The sequence below is a fragment of the Schistocerca gregaria genome, chromosome 11 (assembly GCF_023897955.1).
Source record: "Schistocerca gregaria isolate iqSchGreg1 chromosome 11, iqSchGreg1.2, whole genome shotgun sequence".
NCBI lineage: Eukaryota > Metazoa > Arthropoda > Insecta > Orthoptera > Acrididae > Schistocerca > Schistocerca gregaria.
In genome coordinates this window covers 85051646-85074041 of record NC_064930.1, presented here as the reverse complement: position 1 = coordinate 85074041, position 22396 = coordinate 85051646, and the positions used below count along the sequence as shown (strand labels likewise).

Here is a 22396-nt window from a genome sequence, read left to right as displayed (position 1 = left end):
ATGTTTCCTGAAAGTTTGGCTGTACCTTTATGTAACACCCCATATAGGAAACGAGCGAAGTGTCCCCATTGGCTAAGGGAGAAAGGTGGGGTCTCTCTTGTCATTCGCCAAGACAGGGCGAGTTAGTAGCGAAGCGCCACTCAAAACGCACGGTCGAGTAACCGGGGGTGGCTCTGAAAGAACGGTCGCGAGCAAATATTCCGGCTATTAAACAAGATATAAAGTGAAGGTATTAGTTATCAGAACGCCACGTGTCGTGGGCAGTGTCTATCAAGAGTATGGAAAGTGAGAACTGTGTTAATGTGTTGTAAAGGGCTGAATAATACGGCGTAGCCCAAAGCCGCCATATTGCAAATCCTGTGACGTGTGTCTATTAAAACGAGTGTGGCGCCTGAGCGATACTACTGTGCGACGAGGGACTGCCGAAGCAGCAAGACACCAGGTTACTGATACACCGACCAGAGAAGTACTTCCTTCTCGCTAAAATGCCGCTGAGGGCATTGTAAGTCTACATGAATAATATTTTGGTACTGCAATTTTTTCCATTAGCGTCTGTTACATATACCGGGTAATCAAACAGTCAACATAAATTTGAAAACTGAATAAATCAGAGAATAATGTAGATAGAGAGGTACAAATTGACACATATGGAGTTTTATTAGAACCAAAAAAATACAAAAGTTCAAAAAATGTCCAACATATGGCGCTGCATCTGATCAGAATAGCAATAATAAGCATAACAAAGTAAGACAAAGCAAAGCTGATGTTGTTTACAGGAAGTGCTCAATATGTCCACCATCATTCCTCAACAATAGCTGTAGTCGAGTAATAATGTTTTGAACAGCACTGTCAAGCATGTCCGGAGTTATGGTGAGGCATTGGCGTCGGATGTTGTCTTTCAGCATACCTAGAGATGTCGGTCGATCACGATACACTTGCGACTTCAGGTAACCCCAAAGCCAATAATCGCACAGACTGAGGTTTGGGGACCTGGGAGGCCAAGCATGACGAAAGTGGCGACTGAGCACACGATCATCACCAAACGACGCGCGCAAGAGATCTTTCACGCGTCTAGCAATATTGGGTGGAGTGCCATCCTGCATAAACATCGTACGTTCCAGCAGGTGTTATCAGCCAGACTGGGGATTATGCGATTCTGTAACATATCGGCGTACCTCTCACTCGTCACGGTAGCAGTTACAAAACCAGAATCACGCATCTCCTCGAAGAAAAAAGGCCCGATAACGGAAGATGTGGTAAACCTAAATCCAACCCATACAGTGACTTTCTCGTCGTGCAGTGGAGTTTCCCCATTTCTTCCCGAACTGTCTCAGCAGCATTACGCCTTGTGTTCGTTCGGCCACTAAGGGGTCTATCGCCTAAACAACCCGTGGTTTCGAACTTCGAAATCATTCTCGCCACAGCTGAATTTTTCAATGGACCTTTACCCGTTCGAATCCCCTTCCTATGGCGATAGGATCGCAACGCTGAACTAGCGCATTCCCCATTCTGATAATACAGTTTCACTAAAAGCGCCTTTTCAGGTAACGTCAACATGCTGCGACTGCTGGCGCATCTGATTCTCTGTCTGTCATTACAGCTCCTTTTATACACGATTGTCATGCGCAGTCACTGACGTTTTGCTGTCCAGCGCCATTTGTCGGACATTTTCTGAACTTTGTTTTTTTTTTGGGTCTAATAAAACCCCATGTCATTCCAAGCACGTGTGTCAATTTTTACCTCTCTATCTACATTATTCAGTGGTTTATTAAGTTTTCAAATTTATACTGACTTTTGATCACCCGGTATAGTTAGGTATCATATACATTAAAAACAGCCTATGTCTGTCACAATGTTCATTACAGTATCGTATAAAAATATGATGGAAAATGGTCAAGAACTTTTAGAGGTTTTTGGTACTAACGTAAAACAACGACTTGTCTTTATGTGGTAGTGTGAAAAGGGGTATTGAGGACACCAGAAACCAATGAAGTAAATAGTGCCTACCTGTTCACATCCAGCCTGAGCATAGGACGGGCTTAGATGATCGACGAACACAATGTTAGAAACATATCTTAGGTAGGCTTTCATAGCTGGCTCGAATCGTCTAAATTGTTAATATCGTGCACGGAACCCGTTTTTGTGCGTTGATTTGTGTTTTGTTAACGGCTGCCATGACGTGCTGCACAACAGCTGAAGATTGTCCTTGTAGGTGGCTTCTAGGGAACACCATGAGCAGGTGAGAGGAAGCTGCTCGCAGTACCTACCTAGCTCTCGGATGCTCCGCCGCTGTTACCGTCACTGCTGGGCGCCGGCGGGTGCTCTGATGACGCTGGCGTCGACGACGCCGGCGTGGTGGCGTACCCATTGAGGAAGTAGGTGACCATCTCGCCCTTACCCTTCACCTTGATGGTGCCGCGGCAGGTGAGAGGGTAGCCCTTGGCGTGCAGTATGTGGTACATCTCCTGCGTGACCTGCACACAAGACATCCAGGTGACATGGAGAAGACGCTGGGGCACAATCACTGTCAATTATACAGGGTGAGTCTAAGAGGTCTTTACGACTGTACAACTCTACATTGTACAAAAGAAGGTTATTAGGATAGCTTACAGAATCGGTGGATGTGTCATTTTGTAGCAAGCAACTTTAAGTTTGACATAAAAGTGTCAAGTGTCATTTTGGTTCGATGTAACTACCATCTGCAATGTGGCAGACATCCCACCAGTAATCAATATCTTCCCACATCCGTAGCAGCAAACCTGGCATAGCTTGTCCAATGGCAGCGTACATTCGATTTTTCAAGTAGGCTAAATAGTTATATATACCAAACTCTTTAGCCTACTTGAAAAATCGAATGTACATTTGGCCACGACATCTTGGTGGTAGATGATTGTTGCAGTGTCTGCAGTGCACAGGCAACTGCATTGAACGCCGCCAACATGCCACGAAGGAAATACATTCGTCGTAAGCGGTCTACAGTGTATAAAACGATTGAGAACATTGAGTTTGCTACAACAGCTGGTGATAAGAAGAACCGTATACCAGTGAAGTCTGTTGCCGCTACTGCTCTTGTTGATGGACCTTGTGTATTTGTTGGACGTAGACTTAATTTTAGCGTTGATATTAACGACACTTTCGGTCACGGTAATGGTTGGCTTACAGTAGCTATTGTACGAGGTGGGTCCGGTACACCATCTATACCAGGACTAGAAAGTTTTGTTGACAGAGACATAATTGCCTTTCGTACTTGTCATATGGCTGAACTTGCTAATAAAGACTTTGGTAAATCCGCATATATGTCGCCCTCTGCACTTGTGTTGTATACTCGTAATAAGAGGAAAGTGTCTGTAAATGAATCTGTGTTTATTTGGATTAAGGGTAAAGGTGTGTGTGAATATGTCTGATTGTTTATGGGTTGTATTTTTTCATATGTCTTGTCAAGCCAATGGCAGCACGGCATCTCTTGCCGCAATTGGTACAAGTGCATCTGGCTGCTGGGGCAGGAGCAGTGGTAGCATTGCGAAGCTTTTTGTGCCTTAATCTGTCTAACAAGCCTTCACCATGCTTCGACATTGCAGATGATATATCATCACGCCACTCTGATCTCATGCTAGCCCGTCCCTCCCATCTGTTTGTGTCGATTCCATAGCTCTCCATACCTCTTTCACAGGAGTCCTTGAACCTCAATACAGGACGTCCTACAGGTCTTTTGGCTATAGGCATCTCTCCAAGCATCACCAAGCAGGGGAGTAACATATCGATAGTCCTTAATGAAACACCAGAGAAAGAAATCCAGTGGCCTTTTACAGGCAGTTCACCGACCTGGGAAGTGACTATCGGAGAAATCTCGAACTTCCATGAGGAGATGAGGTGGTGCACCGTAAACCATCCCGTCTCGGTCATCTTCATCGACTTGTGGCATTAAACGTTTTCGAGCACATCCGAATACACAATGCCAGCGACAGTTTTCTCCATGAAGGAGAAAGGGCTGTTCACTTTCAATTTGCTAACGGCACAAAACACGTTAACTTTGGGACTGTCACGAACGCGTTCCAGGGCTGAATGTGGATTTTTGCTGCCCCATATTGTGCAGCCGTTGACACAGTGGTAACAACGGTTCCCATCACGTCACCAAAGTTAAAGCGCTGTCGGACTCGGTCTGCTGAGCACTGTTGGCAAGCGGGGTGCACTCAGCCCTTGTGAGGCAAACTGAGGAGCTGCTTGGCTGAGAAGTAGCGGCTCCGGTCTCGTAAACTGACATACAGCCGGGAGAGCAGTGTGCTGACCACATGCCTCTCAGTATCTGCCTCCAGCGTTGCCTATGGGCTGAGGATGACACAGCGGCCGGTCGGTACCGGTGGCCATTCGTGGCCTGTTTCGGCAGAGTTTTGGTTGTCTTATTCTACACTGTGGGTATTCACCATGGCGGTGATGCGAAGTTTACGCCGAACAGCTGAGTTCGTTTCATGGAACCAAAACAGTGGGCAAGCTCCGGATTGTTGGAAGCAGCCATTTTAACTGTGCACCACACTTGCACTCCTGTGTATGGAGTGGGACGCACCAAGCATGGCTAACCTATACATGGAATATTTCGAGGAGGGAGCATTGGACACGGCTCCAACGAAACCGAAAGCAGTTTACAGATATGTGGATGACACCTTTGTGGTCTGGCCACATGGTAAACATAAACCACTTGAGATCCTGCAGCACCTCAGCGGTATACATGAAAACATCAAGATTACCATGGAGATAGAGAAAAACGGAAGCCTACCCTTCATGTACATCCTGGTTACTAGAAACGCAGGAGGCACGCTGGGACATTCGGGGTACAGGAAGGAAACACATACGAACCTATATGTCAATGCTAGGAGCTGCCACTATCCAGTGCAAGTTCGGGGCCTTATTGTGAAAAACTTACAAAAAAATTATGATTCATAGTATTGCCCATCGCTGGACACTACATTCTCCCGTCTTTCGGATATCATACGAATCCCGTGTCGGAAGAACTGGGCGTCTTTTGTGGGGATCCATGAATCGATTCAATTTTGTTTTTGTTCATATGATCGGAAGTGCTGGTCAGCCCGCCGGCCGCTGTGGCCGAGCGGTTCTAGGCGCTTCAGTCCGGAACCGTGCTGCTGCTACGGTCGCAGGTTCCAATCCTGCCTCAGACATGGATGTGTGTGATGTCCTTAGGTTAGTTAGGTTTCAGTAGTTCTAAGTCTAGGGGACTGATTACCTCAGATGTTAAGTCCCATAGTGCTCAGAGCCATTTGAACGATATTTTTGAAAGTCTGCAATTACATAAAACTTAAGGTTTTTGGCTACAAAATGACACATCTAGCGATTCTGTAAGTTACCGCAATAAATTTCTATATCATTCCAAAGTTGTTAAATCCTTTTTGATTGACGCTGTATTGTGCAATAACACTTTGATGCGGAATGATAGGGGATTAAGGCGCTGCTGTTGTGATAAGGGGACGTCCACTAATTACTTAAGTTCAAAACAGAGGAGGGGCCCAGCAAAATCTCACCAAATTTCATTTAGAGGGTTGTGGGACTCGGGGTCGGAGGGTGGGGGGACGAGGGGGGGGGAAGTGGGGGGGGGGGGAGGACTTAAGAGCAATGACAATCCCACGCCAACTTCTAAGCTCAGTGAATATGGGTGGGGCGTTTAGTAAGCAACGCAACGCATTCTTTTTTCACGGCAAATTTCGGTTGAGAAAATGCGGAATTTGTTGTGGGACATCGTCGAATGTTCCCGCTTCAGTCCCCATAGTTTGATGAAGAAGTTCCGATAGTTGGCACTGCTATACGTCGGCTGTAAAGTGGCGTCTATAACAGAGGTGAGTTCCGAGCGGCGGTTGCACTATGTCTACAGAAATGTGACAGCGAACAAAAGCACGATGAGTCGTTGGGCGCGGCGTCTGTTGAAGTGGCCCCCAGCCTTTATGACCTCTCTCATCCGCCCTGAATGCCTTACACGCGTGCATGCCTGAGATTTCCCGACTTCAAACAAGTAGCTCACGAGCACTAGAGTTCATTCAGTCGGAATCACTCCATGTCAGTCAGAGAGTCCGTCGTGATGTTACGAAACGCATATAAACCTCAAGTTACTGAGCTCGACATGGATTTGTATCAAAACTTTTACAGTGCGTATGTTAAGCGACTCGCCGACAAGTCGGAACAAACGCGTGAGCAAGATATTAATCATTTGTGGAAGGAAGCCAGGCTGAATTTCACCGACAAGGTACAAACAGTGTAGTCTTTCATCTACAAAGGAAGTAGAGCTTCAGTAACGTTTAATGAATATATATTATATCAATAAAAGGTCAACTTTTCTAGGGGTCCGTCAAAACGGCTAATACTGTTTTCGTGTAGCCATTTTGTCCCTCTATCTGTGTGTCTGTCCTCCCAAATACTATTCCTGGTGGGCATATTTTAACAAGTGATAAAAATGTGTTTTTAATCACGTGTTAAAATCACTTTTAGTACACTTTGTAAATAAAAAATTACTTTTATAAAATTTTTGTAATCAATGTTTGAAAAAAAATTTCAACATTTATCTTTACATATTTTTACCCGGCCGACGTCTTGGTGAGATTTGGTGACAGGAGCTGCAAATTTTAACCAAAAACCTTAATGTAACCGATTGTCATCCCCTACTGCTCTAATTTGTTGCAAACAGAAAGAAGGTGGATGAAAAATTGTGTCAATGAGCGTCGAAGATCGCTGACGAAAACTTATTTAGAGAACTGGGTTTGAACGAAAAAACAAAATGATTATCATAATTTTTCGTGCGTTGATGGTCCAATATTTAATACGTTACTTAAAGTTATTATTTCCATTGACAAGCACTTGTCCCCCCCCCCCCCCCCCCCCCCCGCCCCATCCAGATAAATTCCTGCGAACGCCAATACCTCCATCACCAGAAAACATAATTACGCACCTACATCAATACTCTGAAATTCACCATAAGGTGCTTGGCGGAGGTAACTCCCCACCGCTACTAGTCATTTCCTTTCCTGTTTCACTCGCAAACAGAGCGAGGAAAAAACAACTGTGTACATGCGATCGTGTGGGCCCTAATTTACCTGGTCTTATCTTCGTGGACCTTACGCTCAATGCATCATCGTGGCAGTAGAATCATTCGGCAGGCAGCTTTAAATGTCAGTTCTCAAAATTTTCTCAGTAGTGTTTGTCGGAAAGAACACTGTCTTCCCTCCAGGAATTCCCATTTCAGTTCCTCAAGCATCTCCCTAACATTTAAGTTTTGTTCGAACGTACCAGTAACAAACCTAACATCCCGCCTCTGAATTTCGTCTGTTTTTTTTTTTTTTTTTTTTTTTTTTTTTTTTTTTTTTTTTTTTTGTCCGACCTGATACGGATCCGAAACACTCGAGCAGTGCTCAAGAATAAGTCCCGCTAGCGTCCTATACGCGATTTTCTTTACAGATCAACTCCACTTTCCTAGAATTCTCCCAATAAACCTCCCGTGCTAGTTTCACTTCATATCGCTTCTCAACGTTGCGCCCAGATATTCAAACGACGAGACTGTGTAAAGCAGGCACTACTAATGCTGTTTCCGAATATTCTGGGTCGCTTTTGCTGCTCATCCGCATGAACTTGCGTTTTTCTACATTCAGAGGTAGCTGTCATTCATCACACCATCCAGAAACCTTAAGTCAACTTCTATCCTCCTACAGTCACTCAACTTCCACTCCTTACCGTACACCACAGCATCATTAGCAAACAACCGCAGACTGCTGCCCACCCTGTGCGCCAAATCATTTATGTATATGGAGAACAACAGCGGACCTATCACACTTCCCTGGGGCGTTCCTGACGATGATGAACAATCTCCGTCGATGACAACACACTGTTTCTGTAACTTAAGAAGCCTTCGAGCCACTCACGTATCTGTGAATCTATTTCGCACGCTCGTACCTTCTTTTAACAGCATGCAATGGGACACCGAGTCAAACGCTTTCCGTAAATCCAGAAATATAGAATCTGCCTGTTGCCCTTCATCCACAGTTCTCAGTATATCATGTGAGAAACGGACATGCTAATTGGTGAACATATGATTCTCCGTCTCAAGAAAATTTATTGAATTCTAACTGAGAATGTGTTCAAGGATTCTGCAGCAAACCAGTGTTAAGGATATTGGTCTGTAATTTTGAGGGGCCGTTTATTCACCCTTCTTTTATACAGCAGTCACCTGCGCATTCTTCCAGTCGGTTGGGACTTTGCTCTGGACGAGGGATTAGCGATTAATGCTAGCTAGGTAGGGGGCAATGCCGTAGAGTACTCTTCGAGAAATGGAATTAGGATTCCAAACAGGTGACACAGTTCCGCGTACCTGTTACGCTATGATATCTTCCCGCTACCAATCTTCCCAAGACTTTAAATTTACAAGTACAGTTTTACCTCACACTGTCTGAGACATACACTACTGGCCATTAACATTGCTACACCAAGAAGAAATGCAGATGATCAAAGGGTATTCATTGGACAAATATATTATACTAGATTACATGTGATTACATTTTCACGCCGTTTGGGTGCACATACCCTGAGAAACCAGTACCCAGTACAACCACCTCTGGCGTAATAACGGCCTTGATACACCTGGGCATTGAGTCTAACAGAGCTTGGATGGTGTGTACAGGTACAGCTGCCCATGCAGCTTCAACGCGATAGCACAGTTCATCAAGAGTAGTGACTGGCGAATTGTGACGAGCCGGTTGCTCGGCGACCATTGACCAGACGTTTTCAATTGATGAGAGATCTGGAGAGCGTGCTGACCAGGGCAGCAGTGGAACATTTTCTGTACCCAGAAAGGCCCGTACAGGACCTGCAACATGCGGTCGTGCATTATGCTGCTGAAATGTAGGATTTCGCAGGGATCGAATGAAGGGTAGAGCCACGGGTCGTAACACATCTGAAATGTAACGTCCACTGTTCAAAGTGCCGTCGATGTGAACAAGAGCTGACCGAGACGTGTAACCAATGGTACCCCATACCATCACGCCGGGTGATACGCCAGTATGGCGATGATGAATACACGCTTCCGATATGCGTTCACCGCGATGACGCCAAACACGGATGCGACCATCGTGAAGCTGTAAACAGAACCTCGATTCATCCGAAAACATAACGTTTTGGCATTCGTGCACCCAGTTTCGTCGTTAAGTACACTATGGGAGGCGCTGCTGTCTGTCATGCAGCGTCAAAGGTAACCGCAGCCACGTTCTCCGAGTTGATAGTCGATGCTCCTGCAAACGTCGTCGAACCGTTCGTAGATATGGCTGTTGTCTTGCAAACGTTCCCATCTGTTGACTCAGGGATCGAGAAGTGGCTGCACGATCCGTTACAGCCGTGAGTATAAGACGCCTGTCAACTCGACTGCTAGTGATACGAGGCAGTTGGGATCCAGCACGGCGTTCCGTATTACGCTCTTGAACCCACCGATTCCATATTCTGCTAACTGTCATTGCATCTCGACCAACGCGAGCAGCAAAGTCGCGATTCGATAAATCGCAATCGCGATAGGCTACAATCCGACCTTTATCGAAGTCGGAAACGTGATGGTACGCATCTCTCCTCCTTACACGAGGCATCACAACGTTTCACCAGGCAACGCCGGTCAACTGCTGTTTGTGTATGAGAAATCGGTTGCAAACTTTCCTCTTGTCAGCCCGTTGTAAGTGTCGCCACCGGCGCCAACCTTGTGTGAATCCTATGAAAAGCTAATCATTTGCATATCACAGCATCTTCTTACTGTGGGTTAAATTTCGCGTCTGTAGCACGTCATCTTCATGGTGTAGCAATTTTGATGGCCAGTAGTGTAGTTATGTGAACGTGCCATGCAATGATACGAGCACTTAGACATTATATTCGGGTAATGTATAAAAATAAAAATATCTTCGTATATAATCTACTTATACTCATACCTTTGCATTAATTAAATTTTTTAAAACCATCATCCTTCAATCCTTCATGTCCCTCTGCTACATTTTTCTGAGCAACGAATCATATGATTCGAAACACCTTGTTCTGAACGCATTGCCCCTAACATCCCGCAATGCCGACATATCATTTCTTATGGGTGTCGCAGATGGAAGTGGCCCACGCGAGCATCAACGAAATGCAGTGAAATTACAGAGGCGACGGGCTGAATTGAACTTACGATTTATTTACAGTGAAAAATACTTTTATAGAAGACGCTGAAAGTGAACCCCTGCAACATCAATACAGAGCTGTGCACATCTAAGCGTATTACGATGCATCGGCCCTAAGTTCGGATACACTAAGTTCGGATATCGATGGCGGTCACTTCACGGCTGGTTTGAAGGGTTTTAACCCTTAACATTCCAAGCACTGTCTCACAGGCCGCTAGGGCTCATTCTTACAATTTACTAACGCATAATGGTGGAGTAGGAAATTACAGCGTTGTTTACTTGTTTCTTCCGGAAGCTGCCGTGGTTTCTCTCGTCAGTACCCACTTGAACATGACGTGCAGCCACACTATTACTGCTTCAATTACACTAGCAGTCTCTGAGACGGCACTTGCGACTTTGCATTATGGATTCAGTAGCCAGGTCTTCGTCTGTTGTTCATATTGCAGAGTCTGACATTGAGTACATTGCTTTACAATGGTCTGAGGACAGTTTAGGAAGTGAGTGATGTTGGCTCAGACAGTGACAAAGAAATTTAAAGTGAACATAATTCAGAACAGGATTTTTTTTTTTTTTTTTGCTGCCTTTGAATTCCTTGAATGAAAGAAGTGATCAGGGTGACGGAGAAAGAAGTGTAGAGACTGAATCTTTAGCTACAGGTTTGCTAGAAATATATGTGATGAAACAACTATCGCTGGTGGTCAAAGCCTATTCCAATAATGGCCAATGACATTGTTTTTCAACACGTTGGTCGTAAGTAATTCCTACATAGACAATATTCAGGTGAGTCGCTTTAATTTTTCGAAGAAGCTTGCAAACCCACTGGTGTGGGTCAACACTATCACGTATCCCATGAATTTCGTGCACCTATTGACCGTGTTTTAGGCGTAAAGCAAGAGTGAAAGTCGTTGTAAAAAGATTGGATACACGTAAAACATGCTCCACCTGCAGCCCAAAAAAAAGTAGAGTGAGACGTCTTATACTTGTCGGTGTTGCAAGGAGCCAATGTAACCTGAAATCCCTACAACAATTTCCAGCGAGAGTGTAAAAAAAACTTGCAAGGAAGAAATTAAAATCCAAAAAGTACTAGCCTAATTTTTATTTTTCAATGTTTTATGGGAGGTTTTATATTTTTATTATTCCATGTATAATAAACAATAAAAAAACTAAAATTTAGACTGCAAGGTATTTGCGTTTCCATAGCATTACCATCATCATGTAATATTATGTTCATTTTGCGCAGTTTCCTGTTTATGCACTCCTTTTTCGTAAAAATAAACTTTATAATTTATTTGTAATATTTTTTGAGAGGTATTAATGTAACCTTTTACATAAAAACTGAACTGTTTCACTGAAATTGCTGAATGTAATTTTTATTGATACAGATATACAGTAAACTGGATAGCAGTCTGCCATACTGCGCCTGGGAAGAGTGTGATAAAAGAAAGACCTGGGAAGCTAACGATTAATAGTCAGATTAAACTCATCGTGTTAAAAAAAAAGACAAAAAAGAAGGATATAACCGAAAACTGTTGTTTCAGCAATAGCCGCAGTCCCTAGCATAGATTTGTAAAGCACAATAAGAACATCAACAACTAATTTTATAAGTTAAACAAGCGAACTGTGCTGTTTTCTAGGTAGGTATTTCTCAACTGTTACAAACGAAATGAATATTTTTTTCTGATTTTTGACTGCAAACTTACATGATCTGATGTCCACGTCGTGAAAACTTTTGCGATGAAAAAAATTTACCCTCACTGTACAGTACCTTAATTTGCCAATTCTGAAAAATGAAACAAGTAAAATAAAAATTTCTGCATGCCGTTGCGGACAAAGATGTATCTGGCTTTTGCTAAGCGATCAGGAACTTTAATTCCCAAAGTACAGCATGGTGCTTTAATATACTGGGTGGTTGAAAAAGAACGAATAGAATTCAGTTGTTTGTTACAAACTATGAAAGATAGAAACGCATGTCACTTGATCGAAGAAGGTTCTCTTTTGACACAGCTGCGCTGTTGTTTGTTTTGAGAAATATGGCCACCACACCACAAGGGAAATTATTTTGTCGCGATGTCAGTCCATTGTTCAAGTACAATCTCCATTTCCGCCTCCGATTCAGGAAGAAGCCGCCTCCGCACAAGCATATTTGTGACTGTCACACAAAACTATTGGAAGTTGGTGGGTATCCTCAAAGGGTACAGGACTACCCGACATGCAAAAGATTTGGCTCATTGGGTACAGTAATACCCGTTGTACAACAACATACTTCGTTGTTCTCATCAGAACAACGGTTTTGTGGTAACACTATTTCATTCAATACACTATTTTAGTCATTTATTCATTCATTTTATATACACTATTTTATTCAATAGACTGAAAATGGATACTGATGTAGAAAAGAAGACCAGTTTGGATATTGAATTATTCATCTACATCTACATCTGCATTTATACTCCGCAAGCCACCCAACGGTGTGTGGCGGAGGGCACTTTACTTGCCACTGTCATTACCTCCTTTTCCTGTTCCAGTCGCGTATAGTTCGCGGGAAGAACGACTGTCTGAAAGCATGCGTGCGCGCTCGTATCTCTCTAATTTTACATTCGTGATCTCCTCGGGAGGTATAAGTAGGGGGAAGCAGTATATTCGATACCTCATCCAGAAACGCACCCTGTCGAAACCTGGACGGCAAGCTACACCTCGATGCAGAGCGCCTCTCTTGCAGAGTCTGCCACTCGAGTTTACTAAACATCTCCGTAACGCTATCATGGTTACCAAATAACCCTGTGACGAAACGCGCCGCTCTTCTTTGGATCTTCTCTATCTCCTCCGTCAACCCGATCTGGTACGGATCCCACACTGATGAGCAATACTCAAGTATAGGTCGAACGAGTTTTGTAAGCCACCTACTTTGTTGATGGACTACATTTTCTAAGGACTCTCCCTATGAATCTCAACCTGGTACCCGCATTACCAACAATTAATTTTATATGATCATTCCACTTCACATCGTTCCGCACGCATACTCCCAGATATTTTACAGAAGTAACTGCTAACAGTGTTTGTTCCGCTGTCATATAATCATGCAATAAAGGATCCTTCTTTCTATGTATTCGCAGTACATTACGTTTGTCTTCTATGTTAAGGGTCAGTTGCCACTCCCTGCACCAAGTGACTATCCGCTGCAGATCTTCCTGCATTTCGCTGCAATTTTCTAATGCTGCAACTTCTCTGTATACTACAGCATCATCCGCGAAAAGCCACATGGAACTTCCGACACTATCTACTAGGTCATTTATATATATTGTGAAAAGCAATGGTCCCATAACACTCCCCTGTGGCACGCCAGAGGTTACTTTAACGTGTGTAGACGTCTCTCCATTGATAACAACATGCTGTGTTCTGTTTGCTAAAAACTCTTCAATCCAGCCACACAGCTGGTCTGATATTCCGTAGGCTCTTACTTTGTTTATCAGGCGGCAGTGCGGAACTGTATCGAACGCCTTCCGGAAATCAATAAAAATAGCATCTACCTGGGAGCCAGTATCTAATATTTTCTGGGTCTCATGAACAAATAAAGCGAGTTGGGTAAAACACGATCGCTGTTTCCGGATCCATGTTAGATTCTGGGTTTCCAAAAACGACATGATACTCAAGCAGAAAACATGTTCTAAAATTCTAAAACAGATCGTCGTCAGAGATATAGGTCTATAGTTTTGCGCATCTGCTCGACGACCCTTCTTGAAGACTTGGACTACCTGTGCTCTTTTCCAATGTGCACTTCCATCAAAAATAGATCCCTGTATCCAGTTTTGTGATGTTTGAGAAATGAGTGAATGGTTTGTTGTCTGCTGATCCCAGATGGTGGATGTAGAATCTGTAATTATCCCTGACACAGTCCTCTGGTGACATTAGGCAGAACCAAAGAAAGGAAGTATCCCACAGCACTAGAGGCCCTGTGTGTGGTTGACCAATACGGTAATATGATCCTCCCGCACTTCTGTGGAAGAGTGGGATGGCCTGAGGGACGGCCATGTTGCTGCACTTTGTCGTTGGTTCCTGAAGTTGAAACATCTGTTTTCAGTGTGCTACGTAAAATTAAGGAATATGGGCATGGAATGCATATGGAGTATTTAAGAGTAGCTAGAAACAATGATTTCCCTTTTCAGAATATTAACGAGAACAAAACTTTTTGGTGGGAGATTCAGGTAAAGGTATGCATGTGAAATCCATGGGGAGTTTAGGCTTATTCGGTAGTGACCAACGGTCACAGTGAATGGTAATTTTAAGATGAGATACTTACATGTGTTAATTTTAAGCTGAGATACTTGCGTGCGTAAATTTAAGCTGAGAATATTTAAGCTCTGCGTGTGCAGAATTTGAATTAGGAACAAACACCTCCACATGGTGAGTATTGACTTTGTCTCAATCTGACCAAGAGACAGTGGAAAACAGAGGTGCTTTTTCAATCTTTAAGTTGAGGAACCGTGTGTGAGATAATTAAGTAATCATGGTGCCAAAATTACCGTTATTAACGACATTCATGTGGAGCAAGTTAGAAATTTTGATGCTCTCAAGAGAGCAAAACGCGAGTTAGCCATCTGCCCAGCAACACAATGAGGGTTACACTGCAGAGGGAGATGAGTATAAATCCTCCAGACTATGTGACAGGTCTCTAGGAAAGGTTACGTGTCAATTTTAATCTGCAGTACTGTGACCTGTTGACCTGGGTTGAAGTTTTGTTGTGCACTACCAAAACTCGGTTGTACTGTTTCATTTATATGTTTAATTTGTGTAATTTGAGTGTGGCGACTTAGTTACAAGTACTGCACCAAATAGCAGGAATTTTCTTTGGATAGCCTAACTGCTAGTAAATTCTCTAGGTTATTAATGAATGAATGAGCTTATGAGAGTGTGAGAGAGCAGTAGTGGATGCCCGTACCAATCCAGAAAGTGCACTATAGTGATAAGGAAAAATGTTAAAGAGACCGTAGGATATTGAAAACTGTACGTAATGTCATGCCCACTGGGCGGAGAATTCCTTGTTTTCTTTTATCTTTAAATGTATTGGAGGAAATTCTGTATCATTGCGGTGGTAGAATCTGAGAAAGTAAAAGAGGAGATATGAAATAAAATGGTGGCCATGATTATTCAGTGGAGGGTAGCCATTTTGTACAGACATTTTTGCCATAATCTCCCTATTACTAGAATAGCCAACCACTGGTTAAAATGAATGCAATAGAATGGGAATGTGGTCTTGTCAAAGTGGAGTGAGCCCATCGGAAATGTCACACACAGTGCCATATTTAAAATTCATTAGTCAGATACGTTTAATTCCGTTGCGTTAAGATAATTTTTAAAACAGAAAAAAATCATAGCAAAGCATTTGGGTGATTGGGCTTCGCTATCAGTATACAGTAGCAGTGGCTTCATTTAGTCATATCAGCATTTCCGATGCACAAATATTGAAAGCAATCTCTTGGCAAGCCACACATCTGGTAAGCCTCAGTGCTAGATGCAACAGGTGGGAGAGTTGCGACTGGAAAAGATAACGGTAGTAACCTCTCAATGCAAAGGGAAGAGAACCTGGTTGGCCACGCACGTCTGATCAAAATGTCCAGTGCATCCGAGACGTGTTCACGCGATGCCCTCGGAAGTCCACAAGACGGACAGACCAATAACTTCTACTTCCTCAAACCTTCTGAAAGGACGCATGCATATACAAAGCCTTAGAAGTTGCAGTTACTGGAGCAACTGCGTCCCAGCGACCATAACAGAAGTTAGGAATTTTGCATTTCTCCAAAATATGGCTGAAGACACTTTCTCCACACGACTTCATCTTTTCAGACGGATTGACCTTTTTATCTATGGGGTACAGTTAACCGCCGTAATCAAAGAATTTTGGGTCACAAAATAATGGTGCTGTCGTCGAACGTGAAAGAGACTCAACGGAACTGAAAGTGTTTTCTGCTGTTTTGGTTCACAAAGTTGATGGACCTTCCGTTTTTGGCAGAGGAAACTGTGACAGAAATGACATACCAGAACACACTGAAAAATTGGTTACTTCCTCAACTTCCCAAAGATTCCAGTGATTTTTATGCGCCCCACCTCACTTTCATAATGAGGCGCGGCGTTGTCTTAACAACGCCATTCCACAACGCTGGATTGGAAGAGGTGGACAACAAGATCTTGTTAATGGCTTTTGGCCACGGAAGTCGGCAGAGTTCACAGCTTGAGTTTTTTTTCTGAGGGGATACACAACACACACAAAAAAGCTACATTGTGTGGGTGTGCCCAACCTACGCATTCTTTACACATAGCACGCAGTTTCAGAAATTTTCACAGGGAAACAGCAAACGCCAAACGCCGATACTACAGATTTCCAGACTGGTCGCCTTAAAAAAAACGTCATTCTCGCATTTTAGAAGAGCAATGTCGATTGGCAGACGATATTTCTGACGCCTTGAGATGAAGGAGTAATGGAAGAGACCGAAAGATATACCCCGTCACATCTGGCGTGGAGAGGCGCCGTTCTGTTGTCGCTCTTGGAGCAAGGAACAAGTCTCTCCTCAGTACTTCACTGGGAGAGCACCTCTGTCGAGAGAGAATCGGAGGGCGACTCTATTTTGAGTCCTTGCGATTAAGCATTGTTCACAGTGTTGGCTGACACACTTACTGTGCGGTGTGAACGGACAGAGTTATAGTTAAATGCCTGCAAGCGAATTTTTTTGAGTGGCATCCGCAGTGGACTGGTTATCTGACCGGTGTACCACGCCAATAGTTAGACTAGGGGCGTATAGGAGTCCTTGACTTCATCAAGGCGTAGGGAGAGTTTGATTGGCAAAGGTCAATCCAGATAGAACGAGAGTTATCTTATTTGTCAGCAGCGAGCGGCGCAGACAGCAGTCATTGCAGCTTACGGTATTGTGCACTGCAGCTATTGCGAGCCCCATATTTCCTCCACAACAGTACACTTCACTGCATTTCACACATGACAGCCTCGACCGTACCTAGCAACATTCCAAAGGATAATTATTCAAGTTGAGTAGGCATGCATCTCAGCCATTCTGCCAAGTCAATAAGAATCTTAAACTTTGTATAGAAATTTTATTAGCGAATTCTATCCTTGAGAGGTAACTTCACATTCCAAAAAGAACTAGGATATAACTTGTTCAATACATAACTAAAAGTGCCATTGTGATTTCTCAAAAAATGGTTCAAATGGCTCTGAGTACTATGGGACTAACATCTGTGGTCATCAGTCCCCTAGAACTTAGAACTACTTAAACCTAACTAACCTAAGGACATCACACACATCCATACACACATCCATGTCCGAGGCAGGATTCGATCCTGCGACTGTAGCAGTCGTTTGGCTCTGGACTGAGCGCCTAGAACCCAAGACTACCGCGGCCGTGTGTGACTTCTCAGAATTTTTGCAAAATAAATAATAGTTTTCGTTTATTTCGTGTTTTTCTTACACTAACTAGCACTACTCCAGTACCCAAGTACCCTACTAGTTACGTAAGAAATTTTGTGAATTTTTGTGTCATTTCCTTACAGTAGACGACTCCAGAAGATATTTATTGCTGCAAATTTTTCAGACATTTCTCTTTAGAACGTTAGGAGCGTCTGTCTGACTTCTGTAGTAGTGTGGGGGTGGAAACTGCATCTTGCAGGAGCCACAGGGTAAAGGGTACATCTCAGATTAATCGGTTGTGCAGAATAACAGAATAGCAGATCAACCCCACACTCACATTGTGTGCGACCACAGCTGTTACGAAACACATTAGATCAATTCACAGTAGCGAATAATGACTAACATCAGGTGTAGTATGGAATGACGACAATGAAAATTTGTGCCACACCAGGACACGAACCCGGATTTCCAGTTTATCGCGCGTGGTCGCCTTACCATTTGGTTATCCGTGCCACGACTCACGACCAGGTCCAAACGTCCATATGTCGTCAACCATACGTGTACGGTCGCCAGCTGTGATGGCCACATTGTCATCAGAATAACACAGCACTGCAATATTGTATTTGGCTGCTGATACCGGGCATGAGACTTTCAAGCACTACGTGTGATCTGTACGGGAATACACATAATGGCTGTGTGAGTACAGACTGTAGTCTTACGGTCGACGACATATGGAAGTTTGGGTATGGACGTGAGTCGAGCACAGATAGGCAAATGGTAAGGCGACCGCTGGCGATAAGCGGGAAATACGGGATCGAGTCCCGTTCCGGCACAAATTTTCAGTGTCGTCATTCCATTCAGCAGCTAATGGGAGTCGTTATTTACAATTGCGAATTCATCTGATGAGACTGCTGAGGAGTCTTTGGGAGATAGTGTCCCACTACTCTCTCAAGGCCGTTTCCAGTTGTTGCGACGTCCGGGGAAGGTGTGTTTGTTGAGAAACACGTCTGCCAAGAGCATCCCAGCCATGTACTGTGGGGTTTAGTTGTGGGAAATGTGCAGGCCATTGCAAACGTTCAGTATCATCACTCTCCAGTGTGTGTTCCCACACTTCAGCGGTCCTGTGTGGGCGGGTTTCAAGTCCATAAATAGACAGTCGTGACATACCGCACCCCTAAACAGACAGACGTGATCCAGAATAATCGCCCCCTAATACCGCTACCGCATTCGCGAGGACGACGGTTCAATCCCGCGCCCGGCCATCCTCATTTAGGTTTTCCGTGATTTCCCTAAATCGCTCCAGGCATATGCCGGGATGGTTCCTTTCAAAGGGCACGGCCGACTTCCTTCCCCGTCCTTCCCTAATCCGACGAGACAGATGACCTCGCTGTCTGGTCTCCTTCCCCTACCCCAACCCCAATACTGCTACGCTGTAACGGTACCTATACTGCGGAGTTCGGCCACTGTGCATAATGCTAGCCAATACCGATGCTGTTCAGAAAATTCTGTGCTCTATAGCGTGTTCCCCTCCCTGTCTCTCCACGCTAACCAGTGGCCAGAGTCACTTGCTACAATGAAGAGATATTCGTCGCAGAACTTCACTGTCGCTGGCCCCAATCGACATACACTATGTGATTAAAAGTATCCGGACACCTGGCTGGAAATGACTTACAAGTTCGTGGCGTCCTCCATCGGTAATGCTGGAATTCAGTATAGTGTTGGCCCACCCTTAGCCTTGATGACGGCTTCCACTCTCGCACGCATACGTTCAATCGGGTGCTGGAAGGTTTCTTGGGGAACGGCAGCCCATTCTTCACGGAGTGCTGCAGTGACGAGAGGTATGGATGTCGGTGTGTGAGCCTTGGCACGAAGTCGGCGTTCCAAATCATCCCAAACCTATTCTGTAGGATTCAGGCCAGCACTCTGTGCAGGCCAATCCATTACACGGATGTTATTGTCGTGTAACCACTCCGCCACAGGTCGTGCTCGATCGTGTTGAAAGATGCAATCGTCATCCTCAAATTGCTCTTCATCAGTGGGAAGCAAGAAGGTGTTTAAAACATCAATGTAGGCCTGTGCTGCGATAGTTTCACGTGAAATAACAAGGGGTGCGAGCCTTCTCCCTGAAAAACACGATCACACCATAATAACAATCGCCTCCTAATTTTACTGTTGGCACTAGACACGCTCGCAGATGACGTTCGCCAGGCATTCGCCATACCCATAAACTGCCATCGGAATGCCACATTGCGTAGCGTGATTCGTCACTCCACACAATGTTTCTTCACAGTACATTCGTCCAATGTTTACGCTCCTTACACCAAGCGAGGCGTCGTTTGGCATTCACCAGCATGATGGGTGGCTTATGAGCAGCCTCTCGGCCGTGAAATCCAAGTTTTCTCACCTCCCGACTAACCATCACAGTACTTCCAGTGGATCCTGATGGAGTTTGGAATTCCTGTGCATTACACATTATGACCCTCTTAAACTGTCAGCTGTTTCTGTCAGTCAACAGACGAGGTCGGCCTGGACGCTTTTGTGGTCTACGTGTCTCTGCACGTTTCCACTTCAATAACACATCAGAAACTGTAGATCTAGGTATGTTTAGGAATGTGGCAATTTAGCGTACTAACGTATGACACAAGTGACACCCAATGACCTGACCACTTTCGAAGGCCTTGAGTTCCGCGAAGAGCCCAGTTCTGTTCTGTCACGATGTCTAATAACTACTGAGGTCGCTGATATGGAGTACCTGGTAGTATGTGGCAGCGCAATGCAGCTAATATGAAAAATGTATGATCACATAGTGTACTTCCTACACCAATGAACTGTTTCTGGACGACGCAGTGGTTGAAGTGGGACGCCTGATTTATTCGCCGCGAAATGGTTCTCGCAGAGACATGTGTACCGGCAACGGTCGCAAGGTCGGCAGCGATCTACCTAGGAGTGAGGCGTTTGTTCCCTTTCGGTACTAGGACTTCGTATCAAACTTGTTAAGGTGTGGTGATCCATCTACGACCACTGGAATGCGTTTGCGTAGCATTGCCCTCCTCAGCGGCCTTTTTTAACTGCTAGATGACACTTTTGGGCAAACCCATTACTGTGACACAGTAGTGACTGACCGGCTTCGAGACGTCCAACTACACGTCGACGGTAGTAAACACTCGAATGATGTCTTGCAGACATGTTGCCGTACCACAGATAATGTCACACTAATCAGTTCGACAACAACCTTCGTCTGCGCTGTACTTTGCATGAGCTGTCGAATGAATGTCCTTCGCTGCCGTGAACACGTCACGCCTTCTACATTTCCTTTTACTGTCATTGGTCAGGTGTTCTGCAGCAACTGTCGCTTGATCCGTTGAAATTGGCCGTTGTTGGTCAGCAAGTGTCGGTTGTTAAGGAACAGTTGTCAAGCAGTGAATTCCCATTTTGATGTGTTCAAAATCAGTCTAAACAGGTTTCATCATTTATATGCCTGAAGCCCTTCAGTTAGGTGCTTGGTGATAGAATTGCATGTGTTAGCCCTAGAACTGTAACTAGATATCTTTAAATGTTTCTTTCGTGGCAGTAGGTGATATATGGATGCATCTGCACATGGTTGTTGTTCAAGATGAACAGTTTCTTTCAGGGTTTTTTCATATGTTCTAGATATTGTATAATCTGAGGTGGGCCCTATATTTGGCTCTCTGACACGTCTTGGACATTCATTTTATGTATATGACGTAAGTAAGTCCCTCAACTGTTTACAACTCAGCATCTTATACTTTGACACGACATATAGTTCATGTTTTTTCACTTTACTCGTTACTGAGGTTTTAGTCTCTTTCATACGTTTTACAACTCAGCATTTTATACTTTGACACGACATATAGATCATGCCTTGACTTTACTTGTTTCTGAGGTTGTCGTCTCTTTCATAAATGTATTATCTTCTACATTTTTTTGCCATTCAGTTAGTTATTTTAGTGTCGTGCAGATAACGTATGTCCAACAGGCCAATAAAAATCATGGAATAGTTATATAATGAAGTTATTAATAAGTAGCATAATTGTAAAATGTATAGAGTGGAAATTTGTTATGGTATACTTTACGAATGTGACAATGTATGTATCTGTTCATTCTGTCATACAATTACTGTAAATTCACTTGTAGAGTCTTGTCCTTGATTCTCATTCTGCTTTTAATGTGTCTTTCTATTTCATGGTTGATAAGTTGAAATGCTATCGTTACTATTTGTGCATACATGCCCAAAGATGGGGCACTGAAGCGACGAAACTGGTAGGTACATAATAACTGAGATCATAAGGATGGCTGTAGGCATTTCATTTTGTTACAGAAAGCCATGAGTAGATCTCTTCTGTTTGCTAACAACGTTTCACTGTTATGAAAGTATACAGTCTATGTGTGTCTAAACGTTTTTTACAGAAACGTTAAAATATGAAGGAAATGGAGAAGGTACTTTTAAAAATTTTGGGCAAGAATATAATTATTTTATGATATATATATATATATATATATATATATATATATATATATATATATATATATATATATATATATGGATACTTTGCAAATTACATTTAAGTGCCTGGCAGAGGGTTCATCGAACCACCTTCATGATCTCTATTATTCCAATCTCGTATAGCACGCGGGAAGAATGAACACCTGTATCTTTCAGTACGAGCTCTGATTTCCCTTATTTTATCTTGGTGATCGTTCCTCCCTATGTAGGTCGGTGTCAACAAAATATTTTCGCATTTAGAGGGGAAAGTTGGTGGTTGGAATTTCGTGAGAAGAT

At 43.7% G+C, this 22396-nt stretch overlaps 1 protein-coding gene across 1 annotated transcript in view; it reads right to left on the bottom strand.

The window, feature by feature from the left end:
- LOC126295328 (adenylate cyclase type 6) overlaps nt 1–22396 on the bottom strand; it is a 2630635-nt gene that overhangs the window by 16471 nt on the left and 2591768 nt on the right. Inside the window, exon 26 of the mRNA XM_049987795.1 lies at nt 2268–2474. Within this exon, the coding sequence (XP_049843752.1) occupies nt 2268–2474 (207 nt within the window). The remainder of the gene's footprint in view (nt 1–2267; nt 2475–22396) is intronic.